General features: G+C 41.9%; 1 protein-coding gene across 1 annotated transcript in view; it reads right to left on the bottom strand.

Annotated features, from left to right (window-relative positions):
* The window catches only part of AK5 (adenylate kinase 5), a 127,381-nt gene that overhangs the window by 62,663 nt on the left and 49,245 nt on the right, over positions 1 to 15,473 (bottom strand). Inside the window, exons 7-8 of the mRNA XM_056843991.1 lie at positions 8,440 to 8,530; positions 1,694 to 1,770 (exon numbers count right to left, since the gene is read on the bottom strand). Coding sequence (XP_056699969.1) covers positions 1,694 to 1,770; positions 8,440 to 8,530 — 168 coding nt within the window. The remainder of the gene's footprint in view (positions 1 to 1,693; positions 1,771 to 8,439; positions 8,531 to 15,473) is intronic.

Consider the following 15,473-nt stretch of genomic DNA (forward strand, 5'->3'; position numbering starts at 1 on the left):
TTCGATTTTTTTAGTGTAGGATAGAAAAGTATGAGTCATGACAGGGACAAACCAGCGACATCCCATCCATGTGTTAACGGCCAATAATTCCCTATTCCAGATATTATTGTTCCCTTTAATAAAGTATTTTCTGGTTTTACTCTCCCCTCATCTCAGTATTCTTTCACAGCATGTGTAGCAGCATCTTGTCATTTAAGACACAGGTCCCTTACTATTGTTTTGTGGGTCACTGCCTAGATTTTATTTATTTACATTATTAGTAGTCAACCTTTCTCACTGAGACTCAAAGCAGATTATACAGTGTAAATTAAATACAGTAAACAGGATAGGAAATCCAATAAACAACATCATATGGTTGGAATGGCAGAAATTTACAAACAAAACTGAATCAAAGTTGGAACAAAGCATAAACATTAACACAACCTGTAAAATGATGCAGAAATTACAAGACAGTACATACTATGCTCAGTAGCATAATTGACAGTCCCTGTCCCTTTACCAAAACATTTTTGAAACATTTCATTACCCTACAGCCCTATTACTTGTGTAAATAAGCAGAAGTGCTGGAAGGAAGGTCGCTTCTTCACTCTCAGGCTATTTTAGTATGGATTTAGCTTCAAATCAGGAAGTGGCCCATATTCACATTGACATATGTCTGATGTTCATGTATCTTGACCACCTACAGTAACACAAATTATACTAGATGCATAGAAGTGGGAGTGATACTGCCCCCCCCCACATTCATTTTCCTTGGATTATGTCTTACTAACAGTCCCATAGGGATTCTAGCATGAGAGAATTCTGATTATCTGTCAGGGTCCTCAACTCTGTTGAGCTTTAGGGCACTTTTGGAATTTTAGGGAAGTATAGTGGATCATAAAATAACTGTAATGAATGGGGGACCAACCACAATATTTTGGGAGCTATTCCAAAATGTTGAGAAGTTCTCAGCAAGGGGCCCCAAAAGTTTTGAGCCTGCGGGTACCTTTGGAATGCTGACACAGGGTCGTGGGTGCAATGAAAAAATGGCTGCCACAGGAGTCAGAGCCAACCATAAAATGGCTTCAGCAGGAGGTGGAACGTCAAGATGTTGGTGGGTGCCATGGTATTCACGGGCACCATGGTGGGGGGCCCTATTCTAAGCCATGTCTTCCTACATTGAAGGCAGCTTCTTCCAGATAGCTGTTCCCGACAGATGTAAAAGCCATGCCTCCTGGGCTCTTCTGAAGCCTTTCCTCTCCTGCACTGAGAAGAGAGGAGAGCTGGAAACTGGATGTGTTCTACTACTAAGCATCCCCATTGCCTACCGATTATAGGCATTAGTTGTGCAGTATATAATATTATATTAGCAAAATATCTCAAATCCAAGTTGAAGAAAGACTTGCATTCTAATAAGAGTTGAAATGCTTTGCACATATATACTCTGCCCTGAAAGCAAATCCTTTGGAATGCAGTGTCAAGTGTTGGGAAAGACCTTATATCAGCCTGAGATCCCAGTGTATTGCTGCCAGTCAGAGATAATATGAGTTAGACAGATATGAGACAGCTTCATATAATTGATTTCATCCACCACATCACAGGCAGTGCACATAAGTCTACAGTCAGCCTATAAAAATGAAAGAAAGTCAGGAGGGAAAACAACTGACTTAACTATATGGCATCTGTGTGTGAGAGAGACAGACAGAGAGATTACCTGGTCTTCAAAGTCAAATTCTGTATCTGCAATATCTCCAGAGTCCACAATAAGATTAAGATCAAGTTCACATGGACCTAAAATAGAAAAGTGAAATGGAACTTCTGAAATAAGAAGACTAGAAATTATATAATATAGTGGCCACAGGAATATAACAGGGATGTGGAGTGATTAGGCCCTTGAGGAGAGACAAATTGCTCTCTTGGGCAGGAAGACTGAGTTTTAGAAATTTGCTCTTTTGAGCTTCACAACTCAAATTACCAGAAATTTAAGGGCATGACCACACAACTTTTAACTACCAACTTTGGATTTCAGCACATTCAGTCCCCAGCGTAAGCTTTCAAGGGTTCTTCGGACAGCACAGTTTTTTTCTGTCTCACCACTCCACAATCTGTATGGCTGATGGGAGACTACTACGGTACCTGCGTAAATTATGCTAGCACAGGATACACTTCCTATTGATATTTTTAAAATAATGAGATTATCTTTGATTTGATTTGAGATTAAATACTGTGCTTCCATCTTTTGCAAATAATAATCTAAAATTAGACCTCAAGTCATGTTTGTCTTCAATAACACAACAGTTGGTATTGAAGAAATGGGGGAGTGGAGGTTTAGGGTTGCCAAGTCCCTTTTCGCCACCGGAGGGAGGTTTTTGGGCGGAGCCTGAGGAAAGATAGGTTTGGGGAGGGGAGGGACTTCAATGCCATAGAGTCCAATTGCCAAAGCGGCCATTTTCTCCAGGTGAACTGATCTCTATCGGCTGGAGATCAATTGTAATAGATGGAGTTCTCCAGCTAGTACCTGGAGGTTGGCAACCCTATGGAGGTTTGAATACAGGATTTCAATTATGGATTTAGCAAAGTTTACCTTTTTTGGACTTAAAATATTTTACATGCATCCTGAACCTTTGGGCAAGGGCAGGGTGAAGAAATCTAAATACAAATAGTGTATGTGGTTGGAAAAAGCTGCTGGAACATTCACTCAGTGAGGTCTGAAAGACATTCTTAGCATACTTTTTACAGTGCAATCCTAAACAACAGCACCTTAGAGACCAACAAGATTTTTGGAGTATAAGCTTTCGAGAGCCACATCTCCCTTTAACAGATACCAGCTTTGACTCTTGAAAGCTTATACTCCGAAAATCTTGTTGGTCTCTAAGGTGCTAGTGGACTTGAATCTAGCTCTTCTACTGCAGACTAACATAGCTACCTTTTGAAATGATCCTAAACAATGTTACACTAGGATTGCCAACTTCCAGGAGGTGGCTGGAGATCTCCTGCTATTACAACTGATCTCCAGCCAATACATATCAGTTCACCAGGAGAAAATGGCCGCTTTGGCAATTGGACTTTATGGCATTGAAGTCCCACCCCTCTCCAAACCCTGCCCTCCTCAGGCTCTGCCCCAAAAACCTCCCGCCGGTGGTGAAGAGGGACCTGGCAACCCTACCCCTGTTCTGGCTCACTAATAAACTATCATGGTTTTGAAAACTGCTAAACAATATATTCAAGGATTTGTACATAAGCAGAAAAGAAAACATGTAGATATTTTGCCTAAAGCATCAGAATGCCTCCACTATTAATTAGACTGCCTATTGCATTTCCTAATAAATAGATGCTTGACTCTCAAGTCTTTTTTTTTTAAGTAAGACATTTGCAGGTTATTTTAAGAAGCTGTTTCTTTCTCCTCCCCTTTCTCTCACTCTTAACCAGAGAGAGTGTTCTAAGTGTAGCAAAGCACATAAAGTATTTTTATAACATTCCTATTGATACCACCATGTGTGCTTAAACATCAGGACCTTTAGAGAAGTAGAGCTTGTACCAGTTAATGCATTCATAGTTTCAAAGGATTCAAGGGATTTTAGATATGGACATTATGTTCCTGGTTAGAGAGCTCATCTCAACATTTATTTGAAAGGACTTGTCGGTATTTATCAAAATAAAGAGTTCCTTGAAAGAGGAGGTTTGGGGAGGGAGATATAATTACAATAGGGGTTGTGCTGAACTCTGATTGCTAAGAAATAATAAGAAAAAACTGTTTACATCATTTTCCCCCACTCCTTCTTTGTCCAACTAACCATAGCAGTGGGGTAGTGACATTATGAAACTGTGTGATATGCTTGATACTATGGCTTCCTTACATCATTCTCACTGCTTTCCATTGTGCTACTGCTTGAGGGCAGAATGTTTGAATTAACTCCTTGGTGGTGGTGGAAAGTGCTGTAAAGTCACACACATCTTATGGTGACCCTTCATGGGATTTTCAAGGCTCAGACTTACAGAAGTGGTTTGCCACTGCCTGCCTCTGCATAGAGACCTTGGACTTCCTTGGTGGTCTTCTATCCAAGTACCAACCAGGGCCAACCCTGCTTAACTTCCAAGATCTGATGAGATCGGGCTAGCCTGGGCCAGGAGGAGCTGCAAGGCCTACTTGTTTATCAGGGCTTTTGAAGGGTTTGAATAGCAAGCATCTTTTAAGGGGGGAAGATTTGGGTTTGCTATTTCATTTTTGGTTTTAACTGAAAATGTTTTTAACTATTGTAAGCTGCTTTGAACTACAAGAAAAGGTTATTATTTTCAGAGGGTAGCCATTTTGGTCTGCAATGGAACAGTTAGATTTGAGTCCTGTAGCACCTTAGAGACCAGCAAGAGTTTCAGGGTATATGTTTTTGTGAGTCAAAGCTCCCTTCCTCAGACACAAGCAGAAATGGAGATCTCTTATTCTAGTCAGAAGATGAGAGGGACGTTGTAAAGAAGGCTTGTAAAGGATACAAAAGTACAATGCATATTGTAATCAGCTTGATTAGAGCAGAGGGGGAATGTTTGGGGGCAGAAAATTAGCATCTGTAGTGAGATAAGAATTCTATATCGTGCCCTGGGAGGTCCATTGTTCTGAACTTGTGAATTAGCTCAAGTTCAGCAATCTCACTTGTAATTTTCCTTTGAAATTTCTTTGTGCGAGGACTGCCATACTTAGGTCAGCAATGGAATGACCTGGAAGATTAAAATGTTCTTCCACTGATTTTTTAGTGTTGGATTTATGTCCATTTATTCTTTTGAGTAGGGAATGATCTGTTTGTCCAATGTAGAGGAAAGGTGAAGTACTGCATAAATGTTTTAATAATAAAAACAACCACAATAATAATAACTGGTAGTCTTCTGCTAATTGAACCAGCAGGCTTTGGTCTCTTTGCTAGTGTTTCTTGACTTTGACTTTTTCACAACAAGGAACATTAGCATGAAGATCACAATGGAGAGGAAAAGAGGACTATTTCTGCTCCAGTGTAACTCTACTGCTATAGATAGGCCACTGGCTCACCCATACCTAACTTAGGTTTAAATGTTTCCTGGTGAAGGCTAGATTGATTGTTGTAACAGTCAGTCTCAGTCTTCCAAGCAGGCTCATTTCCATGTCCAACTATCTTCTGGAGCTGCTCTTTCTGGGCTGAGAAAATCTGCCCCATGATTCCATGCACATCATCCTTCAAGGTACTCATTTTAGATTTCCATTGGCTGCCTATGGCCTAACATGAAAACTTAAGCATCTATTCAGCCAATCTAGTGTTAAATGTTATGACAATAATCTAACATATTTGTATAAAAAGATCCCACAGACCTCTAAAATCAGAAGAACCTCTGACACTTCTGAAATACCATTTCTCAACTCCTGTCCTGTCAGTATCCATTGATCCATGAGAAGGTAGTAGTAGCTGCTTTCTAAAGCTATTTTTCTATCTAATGAGATGCAATATTGGTTTTAAATTGGCCAGAAATCCAGTCACTAGAAAGCTGAAAACCTTTCAATGACTTAATGATGTCCCTGTACACAGGCAGGTGTGTATACCACATAACTAGATGAAACATACAAGCATAAGGTGGTACTGAAAGTTCCATTCAAATAATGTATACCGTTTCTCAGGCATCTGTTGTGTAAAGGCAAACCTGTTCCACCTTCTTACAAAATGTAAATAACAAGCTTTGTTTCTAAGGCCTGCACTATGTTTAATTCAGTCAGGTAGATTGCACTGCTGGGTTTTCTAAATTTAGTTGTTATTAATTTAAAGCACCGCTAAATGAAGCAGCCTTGCCTTGATGCAAGTTAATTAAGTGGGCTTGCTCAACCACTTACATGTCAGGGTGGAAATGCATCATTTGAATGAAACACTTGGGATTCTGATTCCTGTTTTTCTCATCAAGCAAATCTGGTGAGAATTCACTTTCAGGTGAATTCTACTGTCTAGTTCTCTTATGCAAATGTTTTCTCTCCCTGACCCTGGCTAAAAAAGAAACGTTAGAAACAAGCACAGTTGGTGGGAAACCAGCACTGGTGAGGGAGTTTGCAGGGACTCTGGAGGTGTTTATGTCTATTGTGGTATTTCCAAAGATGCTGGATGAATACTAAATTCCATGGGTCTAATGCCCTATCTTAATACCTTAGACGAGTACGATTACATCCTGTTTTCTCTTTCTCTGGCAAGAGCAGCTAGCTAATCATTTTTATAAGAAAAGTTCACTCCACTTTTAACATATTGGGGGTAGGGTTGCCAACTGCCTGGAAAAAAATGTCCTGTTTATTTAACAGAGGTTTAATGGGCTGTTATTTACCAGGTGATGTTATATAACTCCATGCCATGAAAAGATTCATTTCCACACAATTTCCCATTTCCACACAATAAGCTTCTGTTAAAGGGATTTTTTTTTTGCCAGAACTGTTAGCAACCCTAATTGGAGATAAATTTGCAAATAAAATTTTTTTGGAACTGATCTTATATTTCCTATCATGATTTTGGCCTTCATCAGTCAAGAACCACATAAGATCTCACTATTTCATACTGTTAGGGCTCTTCACATCTCTAAGAAAACCATATTTATTTCGTGAGAGGGCTTCTTTCCCCTGATCTAAGCTTGGGTAAGCAGACAAGAATGGGCTAAAAATAGAGTTCAATATATTTTTCTAACCAAAATTGTAATGGCCTCTAACAGGAACAGGTGAAAGTTTGACTCTTCTGTATACACGTTGCACTTGGAGTAAGCAGATAATTAGAGACTGTACAAAAACTTACTAGATCTAGAGTGAAAGTAATGGAGAAGAAATAGAATAAATGTTGATTTTTAATCTTTTCAGTCATCAACTTACAATGTTTATTTATCCTAAAGAAAATCTGAATTAAATATTTTTCTTTGATCTGTACCTCATGGTTGGTATAAAGAATAATAGAAATAAGAAGGAAATATAGGTTGAAATGGCAGTCTTTTGCCCACATGACCCAACAGTTTAAAACAGTTTTTGCATTCCCCAAATCTGCATCATGACTGTACAGCAACCACATTATATATGTATTCAAACAGTAATATTACTGTGTAGAAATGCCACCATTTTTAGTGCAGGAGAGGGAATTGTGGGGCGCTACCAAATCATATTCCAAAGTTACATCCAGCTGGCACTAGGCTCTTCCTTGTTCTTGCTGCTTGTTCTTGCTATGTCTACTCCTGTAGAGACTGACACATTATGATTTATGTACCGTATGTACCCGTGTATAAGCCGACCCGCGTATAAGCCGAGGTGCCTAATTTCTCCCCAAAAATGGGGAAAAATTAGGCACCCGCGTATAAGCCGAGGGTCGGCTTATAACCCCTCCCCCCCCCCCGCAGACTTACCTGACGGGCTCCCGGGAGCAAGCGGTGCGGCCCTGGTGGCGGCGGTGGTGCACCCGGCAGGGGCTGGGGCAGCCTCCCTGCAGTTGCAGGAGGCCGCCCCAGGCCCCAGGATGCGGCGGCGCGGCCGGGCGGGGGCCGGGGCAGCCTCTGCGCAGCCGCAGGAGGCCGCTCCCGGCCCCAGGAAGCGGCGGCGCGGCCGGGCGGGGGCCGGGGCAGCCTCTGCGCAGCCGCAGGAGGCCGCTCCCGGCCCCAGGAAGCGGCGGCGCGGCTGGGTGGGGGCCGGGCAGCCTCTGCGCAGCTGCAGGAGGCCGCCCCAGGAAGCGGTGGCACGGCCGGGCGGGGGCCGGGGCAGCCTCTGCGCAGCCGCAGGAGGCCGCCCCAGGCCCCAGGAAGCAGCGGCGCTGCCGGGCAGGAGCTGGGGCAGCCTCTGCGCAGCCGCAGGAGGCCGCTCCCGGCCCCAGGAAGCGGCGGCGCGGCCGGGCGGGAGCCGGGGCAGCCTCTGCGCAGCCGCAGGAGGCCGCTCCAGGCCCCAGGAAGCGGCGGCGCGGCCGGGCGGGGGCCAGGGCAGCCTCCGCGCAGCTGCAGGAGGCCGCTCCCGGCGGCAGGAAACGACGCGGGCCCAGCGGCGGCGGCAGCGGTAAGTTCCCTCCTCCCTCCTCCCTCCCTCTACCGTATTGACCCGCGTATAAGCCGAGGCCGGCTTTTTCAGCCCTTTTTTTGGGCTGAAAAACTCGGCTTATACGCGAGTATATACGGTAAGGTAATACTAATAGGTTGAATCCAATCACTCTCTGTCTAAATGAAGAACCTTCCTCCAACGGAAGGAGCCACCTCACTTAGCGGAAAGGAGCCACTGGCTCCAATCCAGCATTTCCTTTCAGGTAGGAATGTGGGGGCACAGGGCATGGCCCTATCTAACATCTAGTGTTCTATACAACACTGCTTGGATAGTACTAAATAAATCGGTTTTGTCTATCTTGCTCTGAAGGCCTGTGTGTAAACATCAACTTTATAGAATTTCAAGAACATTAAATTGTTAAGAAACCCAGGGAGACCCTATCAAAGATTGTGTAATCATTAACTCACCTGCCACGTGGTCTTTGGGGGGAAACAGTTTGTTGTCAACAGCCAGGCTTATGTCATGGAATACGTCTTCCTCATCTCTGTCAGCATCAAACTGCAATAAAACAAAAGTCAGTCAGATACTGTGGAGCAAAATTCGTATGAATGTTACTGTGTAATATAAGAGCGAGCATGATGGCAGAGGGACAGATACACTTTGCTAGGCACTGGAGGAGACTATGGCCCTGGCTTTACATCCTTTACCACATTTATATAATTTCAGAAATAGAATATTAACTTTTATTTCATGGCTTGTATACCTAGGATACCTCTCCTTTTAGTTGCAGTCCGCAAATGGTTGGATCTTGCCTAATTATATTTGCCAGCACTTCCAGGACAATATTGAACAACTGTCGTGATAATAAGCAGCCTTCCCTTGTGCCTTTATCGATGGATATCTTTTCTGTTAATTTCCCATTAATCAAAATCCTTGCTTTTTGTTTTGAGTAAAGGCTTAGAATCCAAGTTATAAATTTCTCACCACAGTTGAGTGATTTTAAAGCTTTCAGTAAAAACATCCATGAAATATTATCAAAGGCCTTCTCTGCATCCAGGATCATAAATGCTACTTTCTTTCCACTTTTAAAAACATATTCCATTGCATTCAGTACAAAACGAATATTGTCTTTCATTCGTCTTTTTGGGATGAATCCTGTTTGATCTGGGTGTATCCCCTTGGTTATTAACTTCTTAAGTCTTTCTGCCATAATGGCAGCAAAGGCTTTGTAATTCACATTCATTATGTGTGTATAATTTACTGTTCACAGAAATGCAGTTGTCAGTATAGTCCCATTGAATCTTTATTGCTTACAAAAGCAACCTCAAGAGCCAAAGGTTTGCACAGAATCAGGGTTCTCTATGTAGGCTGTGCTGGATTGATTTGTGCTGTTACAGATGCATGCGAAGATTATTTAGCCTTCCTCATGCAGTCCTCCAGTGTAGGTTTTATGTGTTCATGAACCCAAATGTATTTCATGTGATCCTGTGTGTCATGTATGCCCTGTTAACTTCATCCATACTCCTCACCCTCTCTTTTTGTAGCAGACAAATTACACATATACATGTTCAGCCCATATCATAAGTGATATTCTGTATGCAGTAGACTGGCACAGGCAAGACCCACATTTCTTCCCACACCCCATACTATATAACATCTACAAACTAGGGGTGGGGGGGCTAATCAGTTGTTTTCTTTTATTCCGTTTTGGGCTGTCACAATGAAAACCATCTGAGAATAATTTTATCCAGTAATTCTAAAATGGCAAGCTAGACTTATGCTGTACAGGGTAGTACCAATGTGTAGCTTATTTCTCTTAGTTCTGTAGTCCCATTGGAATTTCCTAATATGCTCAGTCAGCTATGCGTGTAAAATCCTATTAAGGAAGAAAGGCGCACAAAATGTGTTGAATGGTATTTTATAATGCAAGAGGAAATAAGATGGTAGCCATTTCTCATGTTCAGATTTAGGATTAAAATACATTTATATTCCTATACCATTTTTTATTTCTTACTAATTTGATAAGTAGCATGCTTTTAATATTTTATAATGCAATACCTAAATCACAAGGGTGAAAACTGCACAGGCTATTTCACTGTTACCAATTGGAAAGTTTACTGTTCACTTATACTGTTTTTTTCCTCAAGGAAATATTTACTTGAGTACTGCTAGAAATACTACACTCTTCAGATGAATACTTCTAAAAATCCAAATGCATTAACTGGTAAATGACTTGTCCATGGTTTTTTCCTGCATTGCGGTATCAGTACAGAAGAGGAATGAATGCTTTTTGTTTGATACGATTGGTTGTATTTTAATACATTTTAATGCTACAGTTCTATTGCAGGCATTCTCACACCCCTAGGTCATGGACAAAGATGAAAATATCATCAATATAATAATACCTTTCCTGTCATATGCACTCTTCATACTTCTTTTCAAGTAGCAGAAGAAGAAGAGTTGGTTTTTATACCCCACTCTTCTCTACCATTAAGGAGTCTCAAAATGGCTTACAATAACCTTCCCTTCCTCTCCCCACAACAGACACCTAGTGATGTAGGTGGGGCTGAGAGAGTTCAAAGAGAACTGTGGCCTTTTAAACATGGGTTGTTTCCATCACAATCAATCCCTGAGTATTTCAGGGCTTTGTTTTCATCATGCATGCATTTTCTGACCTTTAGAAGTCGCCTCGCTCTCCCCTTGCATTTTCCCCATGTTTTGTGGATTGTGTTTTACCCTGAGTCCTGTGCATAGTTGTCAATTTGGGATTTTCTCCCCATGCCCATTTTCCCTTTTCCCTCCCACTTATCTTTCCCTTCCATCCAGCCTCTCCACTGGAAGCTGGAATACTATGAGGCTGCTTATTGGTCAGTTTCACAGTGCACGTGGTCAGTTTCAGACCTCAGCCTGATTGAACAAGGGCAGCAGTCGAAAAGAACTGGGGACAGGAAACAAAACCTGTGAGGAAAAAGCCAATTGTGAGAGCCAAGGAAGACTTCTCTCCGCCACTAAGTGGAGCCACATCTCTTCTCAGCATGCATGCAGAGAAAGGCAAGATCTATAGCATCTTTGCTTCTCTATGCAACAGGTATTTCCAAAAGGCCCTAAAAACATGGCAGCTCTAAAGAGGCTTCCCTCATCGGTTGAAGACCACTGCTGTAATTCCTGTACCAAACTGGCTGTCATGAAACATCTGATGATGCATAATACAGCTCATGATAAGATGTAGGTTGAATATTTAAAAAGTATTTTTATATTTAGAAGTGGAATATAGGGTATAAAGGGGTTTTACACACACACACACACACACAGAGTATATATGCCTAATTCTGCCCATTTCTGGTATTGTATGTCTGGATTCACATCCAGCTGAAGAACCCCTCCCCTCAGCTTTCACTTGCCACTGATTGATCATGCAGTGGACAGCAGGAAGCAGCCACTGACCATTCCTTTCTGAAGGAATATTGATTTACAGGGCATTCCTGAGAGGAATGCCTGCGTCGGGCTTAGGAGGCAACCCAGCAGCGTTGCCTCCTAAGGAGGTTTTGGTGGTGCTCGGCTCAATAAACCCGCAAAAAGTTGGCATATCTCAACAACAAAAAAAGGGCGTTCCTGAGCCGAAATGGCTCAGGAGGCCGACTAACATCAGCCCCACCCCTCAGCTGGCGCCAGAATGCCCCGGGAATGCCTCCCGGGGTGCCAGAACGCCTCCTAGCTCGCCGCCACGGCCTGTGCTGGCAACTGGAGGTTGGTGGGAGGCTGCAGCGGTGGCTGGGCCTAGTGCTGTCACGGCGGCGGCCAAGTTCTGGGGACCGCCGTCCGGGCCTGCACGCCAGTGCTGGGGCCACTCACGCCGGAATGCCCTTTCCGGGCGCTGGCAGTGTGGGCCCCTGCACTGGCCCACCTCCCAAGGGTTTTCGATATGGCCGCTGGCACGGCTCAGGAATGGGCCGTTAATTTTCATATGCATTGCCTTTTGATTCCTATAAATTGCTTCAAGTGCCAGTTTTTGGCTCAAAATAAGAATACAGTAAATGTAAATTCACCCTACTTATAAGCAGGAATCCACAAATATTGCCTTTTTACCAGTTTAAAATTGTTTCTAGTAGTCAGCTTTGCTCTTTTACTTCTTCCACAGATGCAAATTAAATGCAGTCTTTCTTACCAACCTCTATGGAAACAGATTCACAGGTGAGAAGTGGTAGGACGAAGGTGCATTTGCAATGGTAGCAACTGCTATCATCAGCTAATTAATGTTGAACTATGTCCCAGCACAAGATGTAGTGGTATTATTTTTAAATCAAGAATTGCTGGTGGCTTTTTTTTTTTTTAAAAAGAAGTTGTTACTTCTATAGTTGAAAAATACTGAAGGCTCATCACCAGAAGTAGTTAGAGTACTAACAGAGCAATCCTATATGTGGTTACTCAGAAGTAAGTTGTACTGTGTCCAATAGAATTTACTACTAGGTAAGTGTGATTAGGATTGCACAGTTAGGCACTGTTTGAAAGGAGGTACTCTGTAGTTATTGTGGTACCTGAATATGGCTTTCATAATCATTCTTCCTCCAATCTGGCAAAATATATTCTGTACTATGAATATATGCTTTAAAGAAGGCCATTTTTAAGACATGGTGTATTGGGCATGATGATGGAAATTCGAATCACATATTGTTGGAAAACTCTAAAAATTATTTTTCTCATTTGATTCTCTTTCTGTGGTGCTATTTAAACAGCCCAAATAATGCACTTTCAATCCACTTTCAATGCACTTTGAAGGTGGATTTTATTGTGTGAACTGGCAAAATCCACTTGCAAACGATCGTTAAGGTGCAGTTAAAGTGGATTGAAAGTGCATTATTTGGGCTGTGTAAATAGCACCTGTATCTTTTTAATTCTACAGATACTTGCTGTATTTTCCACAAATATTTGGGCACTAAATCCACTTATCTGAGTATATAATATAGAATTTAACATAATCTATTCACAGTGTACTGTAATTGCCTTTCATCTGAAATTGCAGTCCTCTTGTATATTAAAAATTAGGTCAATTCACAGTACAAATGAAAATCCTAAAGAGCCTGTTGTTAACTGGAAATGAAGGGTCTTTTGTATTGCACGCTTAACAAGTGCATCCTTCATTTGTAGCTATTATATGAGATCAAAGTTGAAAGCCTGGTATTACAACTGAACTAGAGGTTAGCAGCATAAAATGAATTACTATAATCAATAAAGTGCTTTAAGCGATGACACAATAATGATTACATACTTTAGTAATAAGAGTCAAGATTTCTGGCTCCTAGAAACAAATGACCAATTCCTGAAGAAGATGATAGTCTAAAAGAAAGTGTACAAGAAAGTGGAGTGGGACTATATTGCAAATGAATACATTATAGAGCAGATGGAGAGCAACTCAGCAAGGAGTGGATATTGTACATACCTGACAGTGACAACAGCCCAATCCTAATACATTTATGGAACTCGCTCCCACACCATTATGGAGAGGATTACATTTTAGAGCTGTGATCACAGGCATGCTTCCTTGGAAATAGGTTCAATTGCACACAGCGACATTTACTTGCAGAGTTGAGCTGAAAGGTTGTGAACCTGCATACACTTAAAGGTAAAGGTCCCCTGTGCAAGCACCGGGTCATTCCTGACCCATGGGGTGACGTCACATCCCGACGTTTATTAGGCAGACTTTGTTCAGTTTATTAGGCAGACTTTGTTCACGGGGTGGTTTGCCAGTGCCTTCCCCAGTCTTCTTCCCTTTACCCCCAGCAAGCTGGGTACTCATTTTACTGGGTACTCATTTTACTCGGAAGGATGGAAGGCTGAGTCAACCTTGAGCCGGCTACTTGAAACCGACTTCCGTTAGGATTGAACTCAGGTCATGAGCAGAATTTGGACTGCAGTACTGCAGATTACCACTCTGCGCCACGGGGCTCTTTGCATACACTTACTGAGAGCTAAATCCCACTAAATTTATAGGAAGTTACCTCAGTGAACAGATAATATTGCACTCCAGATCTTTTTACTAGGATTGTTAACCAATCACATAATTTTAATCATTCTATCTATTTAAAGATAAAACACTTGTATAGCACCAAAACTTCAATATAAGCGCCCCTTTGAAATTCTGAAGAAAGTGTAAACTAACTTATAATTTAATTTTTTTAAAGTATGCCAGTAATAATTAGCAGAAAAATCATTATAAATATTTCCTTTTTAAGGTTCCCTGCCACACAAGAGAAACAAACTGCCTCAAAACATAAATAAATTTGACTTTAAACTGCAGCCCCACAGTCAAATTTGCTCCCTCAGATTTGTCTGCTAAAAGAAGAGAAGAATTGGTTTTTATAACCTGCTTTTCTCAACCTTAAGGAGTCTCAAAGTGGCTTACAATCACCTTACCTCCTCCCCCCCACAACAGGCACCTTGTGAGGTAGGTGGGGCTGAGAGAGTTCAGAGAGAACTGTGACTAGTTCAAGGTCACCCAGTAGGCTTCATGTGGAGGAGCAGGGAATCAAACTGAGTTCTCTAGATTAGAGTCTGCCGCTCTTAAACACTACCCCACGCTGGCTAGCAGCTCAATCCCACAGTTGTTTACTTGGAAGTAAATCTCATTGGTTTCCATTGTGCAGAGGTTTGCTGCCTTATTGCCCAATCCAATTAGAAGGCTCAGCTGAGTACTTTGAAATGAATGGACACAATAACTGTGTGGGATCGGGCTGTAAAGTACACATAAGTCTACAGCCTGTTTGGAAGTGAGTCCTCCAGATCACAACGGGACTTAGTTCCAAGAAAGCACGCTTAGGAGTGGATTGCACAGCTGTAGCTAATCTATTGATTACATCAATTAAAATTTGTTGGGCTACTATTTTACCAACCAACAACTGAGTGAACCCCACGTTTTTCAGAAAATGTTTTTTTTTAAAAAAAAAACCCTAACATGTTTAATTGGAAACTTTCTTGCTGTGAGGTTAAGATGGGAGTAATGAGAAGGTTTGCATTGGGATGAGTGGGTGCCTAGGGATGATATGTGATAAAATGAAGGAGGAGGGCTATGCTGTCAACTTGGCTTGTGACTGCGTTTTAACTGCTTAAACAATGAATGACAGTTCAACTAGTGCTGAGATGGAAGAAATCTATTTACTTTTTTTTAGGATGGAAGAAATCTATTTACTTTTCTTCAGTGCAAATTTTGTAATAGATAGGTCAATCTGCCTTTCCCCTGAAACTGTCATCAGAAAGAATAGAACTGGACAGGGGTATCTTGTTCATATATAGGGCTTGTCTTGGGCAATACTGTCTCAGTCAGGGGAAAAGCAGTAAAGCTCATTATGGTTTCTTTGCTTGTATTGGCCGCAGTTCTTGCTAAGACAGCTACTAACTAGGAGAAGTTTTGGATGATTCACTAAATGTACATTCAGTTGATCTAGCACAATACTCTTAAAAGCTGCCAAAGTCTTTCTCACCCCTGCTACTTGAGATTTTTGGACCT

The sequence above is a fragment of the Euleptes europaea genome, chromosome 2 (assembly GCF_029931775.1).
Source record: "Euleptes europaea isolate rEulEur1 chromosome 2, rEulEur1.hap1, whole genome shotgun sequence".
Taxonomy (NCBI): Eukaryota; Metazoa; Chordata; class Lepidosauria; order Squamata; family Sphaerodactylidae; genus Euleptes; species Euleptes europaea.